We start from the raw sequence: 16,108 nt of genomic DNA, 5'->3' as shown, positions 1-16,108 counted from the left end.
AGCTGACGGACCTATTTCTCTCCCAGGCGCCAATCTGACACGTGCTTCCCAAGAGCTCAGCGCTCCTTCCTTTGGCTTCCTATTACCCAGGACTGGGAGGGCCGGGGCCTTCTGGATTTGCACTGGGAGTCTTATGAGAGCGTGCAGATTTCCAGAGAGGGTCCAGAACTGCCAGTGGATCCTTAGAGGAATCCAGGACCCAGCAAGAGGGAAGGACCCCTCTCTGGCCTGAGTCCCGAGGATAAGCCCAGCTCTTTGTTTTTGTGTTCGTGGTCCTTCCCGGGTACCGAACCCAGGGCTTTGCACGTGCTGGGCCAGCCCTGAGCCACAGCCCCTCTTCACTTTTTATTTTGAGACAGGGTCTCGCTAACTTGCTGCAGCTGGCCTTGAACTTGTGATCCTCCTGCCTCAGCCTCCCAGGTAGCTGGGACGACAGGCCTGCCCCACCATGCCCAGCTGAAGGCCGGTTTGATCTGGGTTTTGCAAAAATGAACAGTACAGCCGAGATGTGGAAAAGTGCTTCCTGAGAGGGAGAAATGGCCCGTGTGACGTTGGGGACAAGGGGACAGTAAACGGATGAGCTTGGCTGGAGCAGAACGGGTGTTTGGGAACAGTGACAAACGAGGCTGGGATGTCAAGGGGACCTCCGAGAACAGGCCGGGGCCCTTAGATTTGATTGGAGAGACTGTGGGGACCACGGGACATCCTGGAGACGGGCGGCGCAGCTTAGGATCGAGGTTTGCCGTTTACAAAAGGGGCAGGCGAGAGCCCAGGGAGAGAGGACGGCCAGGACGGCCCCACGGCAGCCAGGGACCTCTGTGTGGCTGGAAGGGCGCAGCAGGGCTGGTGGCGCTCAGGGGTGCTGTCAGGAGAAGTGACCGGAGGCCAGGAGGAGGCAGCCCTGCCGCAGGCCCTAGCTCTACGGGCTCTGGGTCCAGTCCCACAACCTTCAAAGCCTTCTGGAGGACACACCTCAACGTGTTTCTGACAATAACCCCAAGAGATGGGTGGCATCCTTCCCATTTGAGGGATAAGGAAACTGAGGCACAGGAAAAAAAAACTGTCACCCTCTGTAGAGATGTTCATCGAGACTGACACGGGAGAGCCCGGAGAGCCGGGTGCAATATGCGCAGCCTGTCCGCCCAGCGGTTGCGGAGGCTGAGGCAGGAGGATCACAAGTTCAAAGCCAGCCTCAGCAACTCAGTGAGGCCCTAAGCAACTCAGGGAGACCCTGTCTCTAAATAAAATATAAAGCGCGCTGGGGGTGTGGCTTGGGTTCCATCCCCAGCATCAAAACAAAAACAAGAAACCCGCAGCTCAAACTTCAAGGGACCACTGGCCACTCTCTGACCCTCGGTGGGAGGGAACGCATGCTCTTGAGGTTCAAGGTGCAGCTGGTGGGAGGCGGGACACCGACCCAGGTGCTCAGGGTGCCTCGGGAGAATCACTGAGGTCCAGCTGAGAGGGAGAGTCTGGTTTTTTGAGGGGGGTTGGGACCCTGCACGTCAGCCAGTTCCTGGGGGGATGGCTTCCCTGAGTGGTAAGAATTCCTAGAGGACGACCTGGGGGCAGAACAGACCTGGCCTTGGGCAAGAAACGGAGTCTCAGTTTTCTCCTCCAAGGAGATGGGTCCATCTTCCGACCTGGCAGGCAGGGCTGCTATGGAGGACAGGGAAGATGATGTGGGAGGCCACGCAGAGTCCCGGTCCTGGCAGGAGAGAGCCCTGCGGATGCGGCTCTCGCTGTGATTATTCTGCACCGAGTCCTCGTGCGAGTCTGTCTCTGCGGTGTGTGGGGGGGTGGGGGGACAGGAGCCACCACCCCAGCCTCAGGACCTTCCTCGTCTTCCACCCCCGCCCCCCAGGGGGCAAAATCAGCAGGCGCTGCGCCTCCGCGGGCACCGCCAACCGCTTCACATTCAATTTCCCCATCACATTCACAGGCACGGATCCCAGCCATTATTCCGCTTCCTAATGGCCTGTGTGGTGGCCATCCTAAGTGGGACATTTCCTCCTGCCCTGAAACTCCCCCACACAGACAGACCTCTTTTCGGCAGCTGCTGTGTGCCTTGCCCCACCCACCCCAGTGTCCTGGTCTCTGCTCGTACAGAACCTGAGGGGCAAGGTTGTCCCTTGGAGCACCACCTGGCTCTCCCCAGGGTGCTATGGAGACGAATTTTGGTGGCAGGCAGCAGGGTGGGCTGGGTGAGTGACGGGTCCCAGGTCAAAGAGAAGGTCGCCTAGAGCTCCCCCTGCAGGCCACTCCAAGCCTTGGTCCTCGGAGGAGGAGGTCACCTCCTAGGGGCCTCGACGTTCTTATCTATAAAATGGAATGATATTGCAGCAGCGCGGGGTGCAGAATCAAAACACCTGGTCAGGGTCAGGGGCCAGTCCCTTAATAACCACGAGGCTATTCATTGAGGTCATGTGTCTGGATAGTTGCAGGGGTGCCCTGGAATGAGGGAGCGGGCACTGGGTCTTGGCAGCCCCACACAGGTCCATCATGGTCCTGGTTTTACCTTCATAGGCTCAGAAGCCCCCAGAGCTGGTCGGAGGGGCCCCTCCAGCACCGGCGTCCCCCTAGATGGAGCACAGCGGAGGCCTGGAGGGGTGGCGCTGGAGGAGACCTCAACACGCTCATGGGGGGCTGCCCATCAGCAGGAGGCAGCCTTCGGAAGACCCTCACAGCAGCACCAAGGGCCGACCTGGAGTTCATGTGGGGGGGGCGGACGGAGGGGGACGGAGAGAGGACGGAGGGAGGACAGAGGGAGGACAGAGGGAGACGGGGGCAGGACGAGGGCGTGCTGGGGGAGCGGCAGGCAGGCTGGTGGCATGGGGCGGTGGCTATTAGCCAACCAGAAGGAAACATCAGGCATTGTGACAACCGCAGGGGTGTGCAGTGCACAGCGGCCGGGGACAAGCCAGGGATGTGGAGTGCCATAGAACCCGGCGTATGTCAGGGAGTGTTTACCCAAGGAAGGGCCCAGTCAGAGTGGAAAGTCACCAGCAAATGTGTGACCTCCTCCTCCACAGCCCAGCCCTGCCCCATGTCCTAGTCCCAGGCAGAAGCGCTCTCTCTCTCTCTCTCCCTCCCTCCCTCCCTCCCTCCCTCTCCCGTCCAGTCTAGCTGGGACTAAAGCACAGGGCACCTGGCTGGATCTCTGACCTTTCAAGGCTCAGAAGATCTATGCCTTCCCTCGTGCATGTGTGCGTGTGTGTGTGTGTGTGTGTGTGTGTACACACGCATATCCTTATACAAACACGGGCACCTTTTGTGTACATGGGGACACATTCGTGTGTTAGGGGCCGTGTGGCCCCCCCCCCGAGCCCCCCTCCAACTTCTCGCCACTCTGCACACAGCTCCCCTCCCGAGGCGCCCGTGCCCACCTGCCCCCAGCCGTGGGGCCTCTTCTGCCATGGCCACCTGGAGCCGGCCTCGAGAACCCAGAGCCTGGGCAGAGGGCGGGTGGCCTGGCAGGGTGGACGTGAGGCTGACCCCGCAGAGAGGGGCCGTTTGTCTGCGCGGCACGCACGTCTCCAGCTGCTCTACGCCCCTGCAGCCTGGGGAGGAAGAGCTCTGCATTTATCCTGCCCGCGCGCAGGGAGACCAGATTGGTGGCGGCGGGCGCTTCGCAGAAGCCCAACGTAGACTCCCAATTATCTTTTAATTTCACTCCTGTCTTCATTTGTTCATTTCACTTTAGGGGGAAGGGGACCTTGGGGCGGAGCCCGGACTCCCAGCGCCCCTCAGGACCACGGCCCCCTCTGCCCTGCGTCCTCTGACTCCGTGTTGAGTCCTTCCTTATTTCCAGGTACTGAGGCCTTGGAAGGGCCCCGCCCAGGGTCAGCTGGCTCCACTCGGCCAGGAGCCCACCTTGCCCAGCAAACCCCCGATCCCCAGCCCACTGCCCCCAACACCTCCTTCGTCACCCTCGTCACCCTCGGGCCCTGTCACTCTGCCCTGTATCCCCCCCCACCCTGGCCTCACGTGACCAAGACAGGCCCAGCCTGCGGGCCGCCTCCCCCAAACCCTGCCACCGATGGCAGCGGGGACTCCTCTCCCCTCCCTCTCTGCCTTGGAGTTTCCTGGGGAGACACGGTGTACCCCCTCCTCTGGGAGCTCTGAGTGACAAACTCCTTCTCATCTGTGGCCTCAGGGCTGTGCTCCCTGAGGCCTGGACCGGAAGGCAGACCACAGGGTCCATGAATGAGGACAGCTGTTTTGCAAATGTCACTTCTGTCCCTAAACAGGGGATGGTCACGGGAAGTGCCACGCCAGGATTCAAATCAGGCCACCTGCCTCCTGCATTCAGCCTGTTCCCAGCCCCAAGTCGCTGTGCTCTGTCACGGAGGTCCTCCCCCGTCCCCTCTCTCTCTCGGGTCCCAGGTGGGTACAACGGCTCCTCGATGCTCCCCGAGCCAGCCCCCTTGGCAGGTCACACCCGTCTCCTTGCCTAGCATGTTCCTGCCCCGCTAGGCCACAGTCCCCACAGGCCCAGGGCTGTGACTGTCTCTTCAACCCTCCGGGTCACACTCCAGCAGGTGGCCTGATGCCAGGGAAGCACCTGGTGACCCATTGGAGACCTGTCCACCTGGCCTCCCCTCCTCCCCTCCTCAACACCAATGCGCAGCACTTCTTTCTAGAACTCTCCCCACTTCTATTCTGATAGTTCGCCTCATTAGCTTCTCCTCGGGGAGCCGGTGGCTTGATCATATCTCATGGGGACACCGTCTTCTGGACTTGGGCAGGGAGTCCCCTGGGGCTGGGCTGGGTCTTCTGACTCCAGAAGTCCCCCCACTTTCCCTCCTTCGCCCTGGGGCAGGTCTAGGACACCCAGGACCCAGGGACACAGGCTCCAATGGAACCCTGGAGGGTGTGTGCTGGTGGCCCAGGGACAGAGCTCCTCCGGAGTCTGAGATGAGAAGTAGCTTTCACAGAGGCCGAGACGGAGCCCTCACGGTGGCATCTTAGAGGACAATGAGTGGCCAGGAGTCCACGTCTGCATGTCTGCCCCCTCCAAGGGTACGAGAGCCCCAAAGCTGCCCCTACCCTGGAACACTCCCCCGCACTGGGGTACCTCAGCAACCCTGAAAATCGTCTCTCGTCACTGGACAAAATTCATCTTTCTTTTTGTTGGTGCCAGGAGTTGAGCCCAGGGCTGGGGGCTCGGTGGCACGAGCTCCACCGCTGAGCTACCCCTGGCCCTGGACAGGCCATGTTTGTGGCCCTCAGGTCTCTTCCTTCCCTTCCCCGAGGAGGAGGCGGCGGGCGATGGGCTGTTCGGCCGGGGGGTCAGAGACCAAGTCTCTCTGCTCTCCACCGGCAAGAGAGACGCCGAGTCCCCCGGGCCTCTGAACCTCCCCTGGAAGATGAAGGCTTACCTGGAGGGGAGGTGGCCTAAGGTGGGCAGGGCCCCAGGACTCCCTTCCCGTGCGGGGTGCGGATCTGGGTGCGGTTGCTCACCTCAACGGGGTGGGGCGCAGAGACACACCCCGCTCGGCCCTCAGCACTGCGGAAAGGCCGACTTGGTCTCCCTCCTGGGCCACGGAGATCCACTAAGGCCATGGTTAACATCGAGGTTCCCCAGGACCACCCCAAATCCGCTGAGCCCAAACATCTGTGGACAAAGCTTGGAAATCTGCATTTCTAAGTAGCTCCCTCGGGGATACCTGTGCCCATCCCAATGACAATTACAATTCTGTCACCCATGATGGAAAGAAAGGGATCCTGGGAGTCTCCTCTTGCCGGTCACCAAGGGGCTTTGGGAGAAGTGGCACCGGTCGGATGAATTTAGGTCTGTAAAACTGTGGAGTCTGCAAACAGGGATTGAGGTCCCCACTCACAAGCAAGTTGACGTGACACAGAGATCCACTTCTGCTGCCCAGAAACAAGGACACAGTGTCTCCCCAAAGGGGCCGCGAGCAGGAGAAGGACAGACACTGTGCCCCAGTGCACTTGGTGATGGCAGGGGTCAAGGTCGAACAGAACCTGGAACAGGAGACTCCGTGAGGTGAAGACCGATTTGGGAGGAAGCCCCAGGAGACACCGTCTCGGCCGCCCTGGCCTGATCCGGAGCGGGAGGGTGTCCGCCAGCCCAGAGGTCAAAGGCAGCCTGCTGGCCGCGCGCAGGAGGTGAACCCAGGGGTGGCCCGCGGCCTGGCAGGAGGCGGTAAACATCCACCAAGGAATTAGGGTTTCCCCAGGGCCAGAGCCTCAGCCAAATTCCTCCTGGTCTCTCCCTGGCTTCCATTTTCATTTTTCAATCAGATGACAACAGTCAAAAAAGAGTGAACCCGTCACCCCCTCAACTCTCAGCTTTTCCAAACCAGGAGTGGCGGGCTGGGCGGGGCACGGTGGCCTGGCACCCTGGGCTGGTGGGGGGAGTCCTAGCTTGTTGATGCCACCTGCCCAGGTTCTGTAGACTGTGAGTCGGAGACCCCTGCACTGGTGTTCGGAGACCCTTCAAGGACCTTGCTCAGAGTGAGAGCAGAGTGAGTTCTGCTTGGGGGGGGCAGCCGATGCCATTATACTAGCAATGGTGCCGCAGGATAAGGAGCCAGAGGAGGGAGACCTGAACAGATGATATTTACTGGGCTTTCAATGACTGTCACCCCCTCTTGTCATTTTTCAGATAGGAAAATGGAGACACAGAGAGGCAAAGTCACTTGTCAGTAGTCACACAGCTGGTAAGTGGCAGAGCCAGGCAGTTTGGATCCAGGGTCCACAGTGTTAGTGACAGGGGACTGAGCAGGCGTTGGGGGTGCCAGTCTGTCTCAGACTCTCGCCATGGAAGTTGGAGGAGAGGGTGGCCCCACTCTAACTCTCCTCTCGGGGCACTGGTGGGATGTGCTGCTTCTTGGCAAGGCTGGTTTCTCTTAAACTGGGCAGGCGGGGAAGGAGGGCAGAGGTGGTCGAGAGCTGGGTCAAGTGGCTTGGCCGCAGGCCCTGGGTCCAGCCTCCCCTGCCGTGTCCCCCACTTGACCAGGTGAATGCTGACCCCACTATGGGGACAGGAGCCAACCAATGCCAGGCCTGCTGTGGCTGCACCTGCCACAGCCTCACCACACCCAGACCTTCCTGTGCCGCGGATTTGCAAACGAGAAAACAAAACACAGACACACACACACACACACACACACACACACCAGCCAACCCTGTGCGTTTCCTGGCATCGGGTGACTGGTTCAGAGCGTCCTCCCTCTTCACGTACCCACTGGGCACTGCTGGCATCCCCAGCTGCTGGCCGCAGAGCCGCCTTAGGTGGCTGACCTCAACTCAGCTCCTGGGCAGACCACCCCTCCCGACACCACCCCCAGGAAGCATCTAAGGAGGCCAGTCACTGAGATCGGCCATCCCTGGCCCCGGTGGCCACTCTGCCAGCTCAAAGTCAACTTTGCTCCAACTCTCAGCTGGCCAGCCAGGGCCAGCCCAGGGCTCCCTCCCACTCGGCTCAGCGGGACCCAGAACCGTCCCTATTGGGCAATCATTAATCGGATTCCTGACATTCCTCTGCCCCAGGTCTGCCTGAGAAGCATGCTCCCCAGAGGGGCCGAGGCCCAGGACTGGCATTTGGACATGCAGCTGGCCGGCAAGGTGGTGCTGTCCGCGGCCGCGCTGCTCCTGGTGACCGCAGCCTACAGGCTGTACAAGTCGAGACCGGCCCCGGCCCCCCAGGGGAGGGCGGGGGCCAGGACCAAAGCCCGGGAGGAAGCAGAGGGCTCGGGGCAGCCTGCCGCGCAGGGGGCTTCTCCAGGGTCCCTGCGAAAGCGCCGGAGGGCCAGCAAGGAGGCTGGCTCGCCACTGGGCTGTAGCTGGGAGGATCCAGGAGGCCCCTGTGTCCTGGCCACCGGAGCCACTTCCAGAGACGGCCAGGCACCCAGGAAGGGTTCTGGAGAGGAGCCGGGCGGGCAGCACCCGGACTTGGAGTTGGTGCCCGCTCCCGGCTGCGGCCAGGAAGCCGGAACAGCTGCTGGCGGTAAGCCTGGCCCTCCCCGCTGCCCCCGGGTAGGCAGTGAACCCAAAAGCTCTGTAACTGGACTTGCTGTGGCAGTGGATGGTGACTGCGTGGGTGGTGAGCCAGCTCCGCGGCCGGATGGTGGGACCCCTGCACACCCGGGGTCCGGGAAGCTGGACCCCCCTCCCTGCTGGACATCTGCCAGAGAAGGCAGCGGTGACATGAGCCAGAGCCAGGCCTTGCCCCCCAGCACAGGGGTCAGCAGGGAAGAGACTGGGGCCCTCCAGGCCACCTCAGACCTGGGCCTGGCCTTGCAGCAGCCGGAGGGCGCCGGCCACGCGGCCTACACGTTCTCGTCCAGCGCCCGGGTGCGAGTGGAGGAGAACCTCATCGGGAAGGCGGAGGGGCCGGGCCCCCGGCTGAGGGGCAAGGTGTACGACTACTACGTCGAGGCCACCTCCCAGGCCGTCTCCAGGCTGGCCCCCAGGGCGCCAGGTCTGCCTCAGGCTCTGTCCCCTGAGCCGGTGCCAGGGCCCCTGGGAACAGGAACCGTGTCCGGAGGCGAGACTGGCGACACAGAGGGAGGCGCTGAGATGGCAGCCTCTCCCCAGCCTGTGCCGTCCCCCTCTGCACAAGGCTTCGGCAGGAAGGAGAGCCTGCTGCACATCGCCGACCACCCAGAGCTCCAGCTCCAGCTAGATGGCTTTGGGACCCCCGCTCCCTCCCACCCCCACCAGGGCCCCCTGCCCAGCCCTCCTGGGAGCAGCGCGGAGCCCCGCGTGCAGCTTGTGGCCGGGACCAACTTCTTCCAGGTGCCGCTGGGCCCCGCCACGGCCCCGGACATCTGCCTGGATCTGGGCAACTGCTGCGAGGTGCTGGCCTGGGCCAAGAGGCAGCAGCTGGAGGCCCTGAAGGAGGCAGCCTACAGGGTGATGAGCGACAACTACCTCCAGGTGCTCCGCAGCCCCGACATCTACGGGCGCCTGAGCGGGGCCGAGCGGGAACTGATCCTCCAGCAGCGGCTCCAGGGCCACAAGTGTCTGGTGGTGGCCGACATGTGCCCGCAGGAAGGCTGTGGCCGCCTCTGTGGCTATGACGATGCCCGAGACACCTGGCACCCCCTGGCTCAGCTGCCCCCCGAGGCCGTGTCCTGGGGATGCGCCACCTGCACTCTCTTCAATTACCTCTTTGTGGTGTCCGGCTGCCAGGGATCTGGGCGCCAGCCCTCCAATCGCGTCTTCTGCTACAACCCGCTGACGGGGATCTGGAGTGAGGTGTGTCCCCTGAGCCAGGCCCGGCCGCACTGCCGCCTGGTGGCCCTGGACGGGCACTTGTACGCCATCGGGGGCGAGTGTCTGAACACCGTGGAGTGTTATGACCCCCGCCTGGACCGCTGGGCCTTCGCCCCTCCGCTCCCCAATGACACGTTCGCCCTGGCGCACACGGCCACCGTGTGTGGCGATGAGATCTTTGTCACGGGTGGCACCCTGCGCTACCTGCTGCTCCGCTTCTCGGCCCGGGAGCAGCGCTGGTGGTCCGGCCCCACGGGGGGCAGCAAGGACCGCACGGCCGAGATGGTGGCGGTCGGTGGCTTCCTGTATCGCTTCGACCTCAACCGCAGCCTGGGCATCGGTGTGTACCGCTGCAGCGCCAGCACCCGGCTCTGGTACGAGTGCGCCTCCTACCGGACGCCCTACCCGGACGCCTTCCAGTGCGCCGCGGTGGACGGCCGCATCTACTGCGTGGGGCGCCAGCGCATGCTCTGCTTCCTGGCCGACCACATCTCACCCAGGTTTGTGCCCAAGGAACTGCAGGGCTTCCCGTCCCCACGGGGCACCCTCCTGCCCACCGTCCTGGCCTTGCCCGTCCCTGGTATGCCTCAGACCAGGGTCTAGCAGCCCTGGACTGGGCTCTTCCTGCAAAACGGGGAGCGGAGCCCACCCCGCCCATCCTCTGGGGCCATGTCTGGGGGACCCAGGGATTTGACCATGGAGGGGAACTCTAACCCCGTCTCCTACCCTGGCTATGGATAAACGACAGCCGGTTCTGAGGCCAGAGGCAGCCATGTCTGTCTGGATGACAGCACTTTGCTTCAAATCTGAATCCTCGGGGGGCCCCCACCAAAGCTCAGGGGCACAACCTTATCACAACCGCAGTTCCAGGAGCCTGTGACCCCAAGAGCCTCTCGAGCTGGTCCCTCTGGGGATGGCTGACATTTGGGAAGTTCCCCTCCCTAAGTGTTGGTCCCTGGGTCCCACCTTTGGTTCCCAGGAGCGCCCCGGCCGTGGGTGGGAAGGACGGAGGGAGCTGGTTTGGACAGGACCAGGGAGGAAGCCGGCCCCGGGGCTCAGGTAGCTGCAGCTGGGGACCCGAGGACCTTTGCTCGCCGTGAATTTCCCAAAGTCCACTTGACTTCTTGTTCCCTGGAATTCTGTGGATCGGGAGGAAGAGAAGCGTCCGTTTTGAAGAGCCACCGTCTTGCAGGGGTCTGCCAGGAGCAGGGCGGGGTCCTGAGAGGGAGGAACAGAGGTGACTGGATCGGAGCCGCCTTCCTCCCGGGCCCCTGCTCAGGCCCACGGCCGCCTGACCACGAAGCTCACTGCCCAGGTCTCCAAGTCCTTCCCAGGGCCCGGCCCTCCTGCCTGGACGCTGGGGTAGCCGTTACCAGGCAGCACCGCAGGGACGTGAGCAATGATGCATGATCTGCCCAGTCTGTGCCTTGCGGTCACCTTGGCCTCATCAGATGGGAGGGGACAGTGAGGACACTGAGGCACACAGGGTTCCGTGGAGCCTCCAGAGACGGGGCCTCCTTTCCTGTCCTTCCATGAGTTCGGGAAGGGAGGAGACGGGTCCCTGGGAAGGAACCTGGGCTTCCAGGAAGGGAGAGGGACAGGTCCATTCTGTCACCACAGCCTAGTTCTGTCTCTGAGGGTGGCACAGGCTTGTATGGGGGAGCAGTGATGCTCTCTGTCACTGCCAGTAGCCGGGGAGCTGGGAGGAGCCAGGGCAGGGCCTGACGGGGGAGGACAGGGGACGGCTTGGACCTCAGTGTCTGCAGAGTCCTTCCCCAATCCCGAGGGGTCCTGGCCGGAGCTTGCGTCTGCGGCAGCAGCTGGGGCAGAGCTGGGGGTCTTTCTGGAAGATGCAGAATTGGATCAAAGAATGAGGAGGAGGTTGGGGTGGAGGTGAGGGAGGTCCTGCTGGACACAAGGGGCCGCCCTCCCTAGCTGAGGCCTGGGCAGGTGAGGCAGTCTGTACCGTGGCTGGACCCACACCACAAGGCTGTGTTCGTACTTGACCCTCCCTGGGCTCAGCGGGTGGGAAGGTGGCTTCAGTGACAAGCCTCAAGGGAGGCCCTGACTGGCCCGCGATAACAGGCTGGGAGGGTGTGCTTGGGGATGGACCCTGCATGGGAGGGGGCAGTGGAGCCCACCCAGGCCAAGGCGGGCCTCTGGCGAGGAGCCAGCAGAGGGTCAGACACAGCGGGCTGCGTGAAGTCCCGGAGGGGCTGCAGGCCCAGGAGGAGCCAGGACCCCGCTGGGCAAACCCAGGGGGTGGAATGCACACCTACGGCAGGGACCAGGGAGCGGTCCCAGGAGAAGACAGCAACTCTGTCTTCATAGTGGGGAGCGCTGAGATGGGCAGGGCCCAGGTGACAGGCAGGACGTGGTCCCCAGCAGATCTCGCTAATCAGCCACCTCATCGTTTCCCAAAGAGCCCTTACGATGGCCTCAGAGCTGTCTCAGTGTAGTGTCCCAGCTGGCGGGCTGGTCTGGAGTTGGGTTCAGGGACAGAAGTGGTCAGGGGATCTCGGCAGAGGAAGGAAGACCAGGGAGCCTTGAATGACCACCTGGGGCCACGACCCCCGGGACTCGTCCGTTCACTGGGAAATGAACACTGACCACGGGCCAGGCGCAGTTCTAGGACCGGTTCCTGCCCCCGGGGGCTCACCTGCTAGTGGAGAAAAACAGGTGATCGGACAAAGAAATCGCACAAACCAGCAGAGAGCAGCCGAGCTGCGCAGGTGTCGGGGGAAAATAGGGCAGGGCCAGGGGCCAGTGTCAGGGGACGGGGTCACTGTTTTAAATGGGGTGATCAGGCTCCTTCTGAGGTGGCATCTGAGCAGGGTTCTGAATGGAAATCCGGGAGACGCTGGGACCCGGGATGGGAAGGCCAGCTGGGCCACTAGCAGGGCTCTGCCACACCAGCTGGGGAGGACAGGGCCACTTCCACACGAGTGTCCCCTTAGTGCAGAGGAGAAGCAGGTGCCCAGCCATTGTGGGTCAGCTGTTGGGTCAAAGGAAAGAATTCAGGACACCGACTTCATACAGCAGATCCCGGCTCAGAAACAAGGAGAGAAGCAGAGTCCCCACATCCGGGGAGCCAGCGGCAGGACTGCGGGTTTGTCACCGATGCCACACCCAGGTGTCAGCTGTCAGCCTGCTGAGGCCTCCTCCTGGCTCAGACTCCAGGATTTGTACCTGAACTTGCTTAATATCCGGGGCCTGTTGACCTTGTGCCCATAGCCTCGGGTGGTCTCTGTGTCACCTGGCTCTCCACGGGACATCTGTCTTGCTTTTCCAGTAAGAGCTTTCTTTCTTTTTTAGGAAAAGAAAATAATAAGATTTGGGGTGCCTTCCCCTTTAAGCCAGCCATACCCATTACGGAAAAAAAAAGGTGGAAAATAGAGGAAAGTATACGTATATAAAAAACCTCCCTGATTTTGCCAACCAAAGCGTCCCCTACTGTGGCGCGTCCCTCAGGCCCTTTTCTTCCGCGAGGGTTTTGTTTGGCTTGGGCTTTGCCGCGGAGCGATTATGCTGAGTGTACAATCCGGGGGCTTCCTTTCTCACAGAGCGTTTCAGAAGAAGCATTTCCCCGTGTTATTACAAACCTCAGTAAACGCCATTTCACTGGTTGCCCGCTATTCCATGGAGTGAATGCGTCGCGGTTTATTTAAACATCCCCCTCCTGTTGGGCCTGTGGATTTTTTTTCCCTGTTGATTTTTTTTTCCATCATAAATAAAACGTCCTTTGTTTTCTCCTTCCCTCTGGGGCCTCCATCAATATGTACAAGAAAGCCCAGTCCAGGTCCTGCCTGGAACAGCCGAGCGATGGAAGCACCTAGAAGCTGTAGCACTGGCCTGTGGCCAGGGCCGGACCCCTCTCTGGCTGTTGGACAGAGCTGCCCCTGGAAGTGCCCAGGTGGAAGGCCACGGCTGGCCGCAGGAGCCTGGTCAGGTTCCTTCCTGGCCCAGTGGGACCGGGCACCACCCCTGCTACAGCCACCCTCCTGGGCCTGGGGCTGGCCAGCTGCTGTGGTCACTTCACTAAGGCCCACAGGAAGCCCTTTACAGGTGGGACCTGAGGCTCAAGGACCTGAAGGGAGTTTCCCTCAGTGGCGAAATCCCCAAACCTTCTGTTTCTTTGAAAGTGTCTCTCCCACTCCGTGGGGTCCCCTTTCTCCACGGCCCTCTCCCGAGGCTTTGTATCCAAGGACTTAGCGTCAGCCCACCTCCTGGACTGTCCCCAACCCGCTCTCCGCCGACACCGATTGATCACCTTCCATTTCCGAACTCTGAACTCCAAGGAGACGTTCTTAATTTCCCTGGTCCTCAACACTTACATCTGTCACCTGGATCTGTCCCTCAAAGAGATGCTTCCAGAACTACCAGGTAAAGGAACAGTCAGCTCAGGGTCAGTCTCCCCACAACAACGGGTGGCTGCCCCACGCCAGCTGGGGAGAGGGTCCTCTTGCCTCTCTCTCGAGGTCCTGGCCTCACAGGAGGCTGAGAATCAAGCCCCTCTTGTCTGAGGAGGTCAGGGGTTGCTCAGGATGGAAGCTGCTCATATTTCCGACCATCCAGGTTCAAAGCCATGAGGCCTGCGCCCTCTCCCGGGTGGCTAGCTCCCGGGGCCGACCTGCTGGGCTGGGCCTCTCTGAGCTCAAAGCTCGGAACGTGGAACGTTTCCCGGGGCGGGACCCAGAGCTGAGGGCTTCAGCCCCTTGGGAAACCTTGAGAAGGTGCCGGGCTCCGGGGGGCTGGGAGCGTCTGGCAGACAGATGGGGCACCCAGCACCCCACCTTTGTTATCTCCCCCTAGAAGGGTGGCCCCAGTCCCCCTCAGAGTCCCCTGAAGCTGTGGCTCCATTGGCAGCAGCCCCAGGCAGGTGCGAGGCTGCGGAGGCAGGAGGGAGATGGACCAGGAGGGAAGGGGTGCCTTCAGGGACCGGGGAGCAGAAGAAAGGCACCCCAAGGGGACTCTGCAACAGCTCCCAGCGAGGGTTGTCAACGGGATGCAGGTCAAAATAGAACCAAAACGAAAAAGCTGATCAGTCCCAGGGGCCCTTTGTGTTCGAGGAGGAGGAGGAGGCGGAGACATGGATTTCACACCCAGAATAACAACAGTGTCCCCAGCATCCGGCTCAGAGACCTGCTGTGTCACCCCCAGCCCTGGCTGGCGAGGCTCCGCTCACGGCATGGAGGAGAGACACACGCAGGACCCACACAAGTTCAAAGGGACTGTGTTTATTTAAATGATTATTAGTAACATGACACTTACCTTTTTATTACTAAAAAACTGGGAGAAATATCATCATCATCATCAATACATTTATCGAACATTCAAAGCTAATAGGCTTTTCTATCGTCCCATTTTTTTCAAACTGATTTTATTTTATTTTATTTTTTTGGGGGGGAGGTGATCTTTTTTAATATTCAGAAAAAAAATAATTTTTCTCTAGATGTTGGTGGCAATAGGAGGCCAATGTCCTCACAGTTAGAAACCTCATGGTCAGTGGGTGCACTTGGAATACAGATCTTTGTTTGAACTCTAGTGACCCATCCACATGAAGGGGCGATACTGAGAACCACTTGGTTCTGTGAACCACGGCTGGGTATGAGAAAGGCCATCAGTGAGAACTTCTTGACAGCATGAAGACGAAAAAGAGCACATAACTCATAAGGTTAAGGAAACAGAAGTCTTCACAACTACCTAAATGAGCCAAAGTAAACAACAAACAAACAAACAAAAACAGGCATTTATAAACCCCTACACTTCAATGTGGTAGATACGAGCTGCTTTTTGGTGGAGAAAAATATGTCATAAACTGGTTCCGGACACATGAGGCTTACCTGACTCCTCTCTTTGTCCACTTTCTTAAAACACTTATTCAATGACAAATTATGTCTCACTGAGTCTTTCCACCCAGTAGGTGCATTCGCAAAATACGGAAAATGTTCCAAGATCCAGTTGTAGATATCCTTCACTGGCAGGCGCTTGGTTGGAGAGTCCTCGATGGCCATAAATATGAGGCAGCTAAAGGAGTAGGGGGGCTTGCAGTTGGGGTTCTGCCTGGCATCATAGGGCATGTCAGAGTGGGCTGGGGATGGAGGGGTGTCGTCGTCCAGGTCCTGGACAGGGCTGACACTCCTGAGGACCGACTCCCCAAAGCTCTTCAGCAAGTTCTTGCTCTCATGCAGCCAGTTCAGGTTGGTCAGCTCTTCATCTTCCATGGTGCCCTCTTCTAGTCTGATGTCAGGCAGAGAAAAGTCGAGGTCATCGTCTTCCTGAAGGGCCTTGGAGAAACCACTGCCCCGGTAACACTGACTCAGTCCGCTGGACACACTAATTCCTGAGCTTTCTGGCTTCTTACTGGCAGGCATGACTGGACCCATTTACGTGAAGGCTCCTGGCCGGAGCGGAGCACGGGGGCGCGGGGGCGCCGCTGCCCTTCAGCGGAGCCGACAAACTTTCGCGGGCGCCCAGCGGGCATCGCTTGGTGGCCCCGCTAAGGACGCGCGGGCGCGGCGCGGCGAGCCCCGGGCGGCGGGCGGCGGGGGGCGGCCGCGGGCGCGGGGGTCGCGGCGCGGCATGGGACCTGCGGCGTCCGCCTGGCGCGCCGCGCGTCCTCCCGCCGGCCCCGCCGCTCTCTCAAACTGATTTTATTGTATTATTCATTAAGAGATGGGGTCTGGCTATGTTGCGCAGCTTGGCCCCAGACTCCTGGGCTCAGGAGATCCTCCTGCCTCAGCCTCCTGAGCAGCTGGGGCTAGAGGCAGGTGCCACCACACCTGGATTCTATTGTTTTCTTTTCTCCTCAAAACAAAAGGTTGATTGCAGAGCAGGTCAAAGTCTCCCCTTCGCATCCGTG

General features: G+C 60.7%; 2 protein-coding genes across 3 annotated transcripts; one reads left to right on the top strand and one right to left on the bottom strand.

Moving 5' to 3' along the window:
• The first annotated feature begins 7,334 nt into the window (after positions 1-7,334).
• On the top strand, positions 7,335-14,589 carry Klhdc7a (kelch domain containing 7A). Of its 2 annotated transcripts, XM_046468710.2 has the most exons (2): positions 7,335-9,746; positions 13,036-14,589. In XM_046468710.2, exons 1-2 carry the CDS (start codon positions 7,534-7,536, stop codon positions 13,286-13,288), a joined length of 2,466 nt encoding a protein of 821 aa, XP_046324666.1. In that variant the 5' UTR covers positions 7,335-7,533; the 3' UTR covers positions 13,289-14,589. The 2 variants fall into 2 exon arrangements, with proteins under 2 accessions (XP_046324666.1, XP_058427098.1); XM_058571115.1 differs by lacking the exon at positions 13,036-14,589 and having other exon boundaries at positions 7,340-13,002.
• A 382-nt stretch (positions 14,590-14,971) lies between these two features.
• LOC124109857 (forkhead box protein N3-like) lies at positions 14,972-15,777 on the bottom strand. The gene has a single exon (XM_046468712.2). The coding sequence runs from the start codon at positions 15,630-15,632 to the stop codon at positions 14,997-14,999; it is 636 nt and encodes a 211-aa protein (XP_046324668.1). The 5' UTR covers positions 15,633-15,777; the 3' UTR covers positions 14,972-14,996.
• Between the last annotated feature and the right edge of the window lie 331 nt (positions 15,778-16,108).

Source organism: Marmota monax, unplaced genomic scaffold (genome assembly GCF_021218885.2).
Source record: "Marmota monax isolate L192 unplaced genomic scaffold, Marmota_monax_Labrador192_F-V1.1 WCK01_AAM20220418_F8-fsc00008, whole genome shotgun sequence".
In the NCBI taxonomy this organism is placed as follows: domain Eukaryota; kingdom Metazoa; phylum Chordata; class Mammalia; order Rodentia; family Sciuridae; genus Marmota; species Marmota monax.
The sequence above is the reverse complement of the archived record's forward strand: the minus strand, read 5'-3'. Positions and strand labels throughout refer to the sequence as shown.

What these genes read in the sequence shown, in the direction of transcription:
- LOC124109857 (XM_046468712.2), bottom strand. Translation starts at nt 15,632, where the DNA reads ATGGGTCCAGTCATGCCTGCCAGTAAGAAGCCAGAAAGCTCAGGAATT.
- Klhdc7a (XM_046468710.2), top strand. Translation starts at nt 7,534, where the DNA reads ATGCTCCCCAGAGGGGCCGAGGCCCAGGACTGGCATTTGGACATGCAG. An exon ending in GCCGACCACATCTCACCCAG is followed by an intron (nt 9,747 to 13,035) that starts GTTTGTGCCCAA and finishes TGTACAAGAAAG; the next exon opens with CCCAGTCCAGGTCCTGCCTG.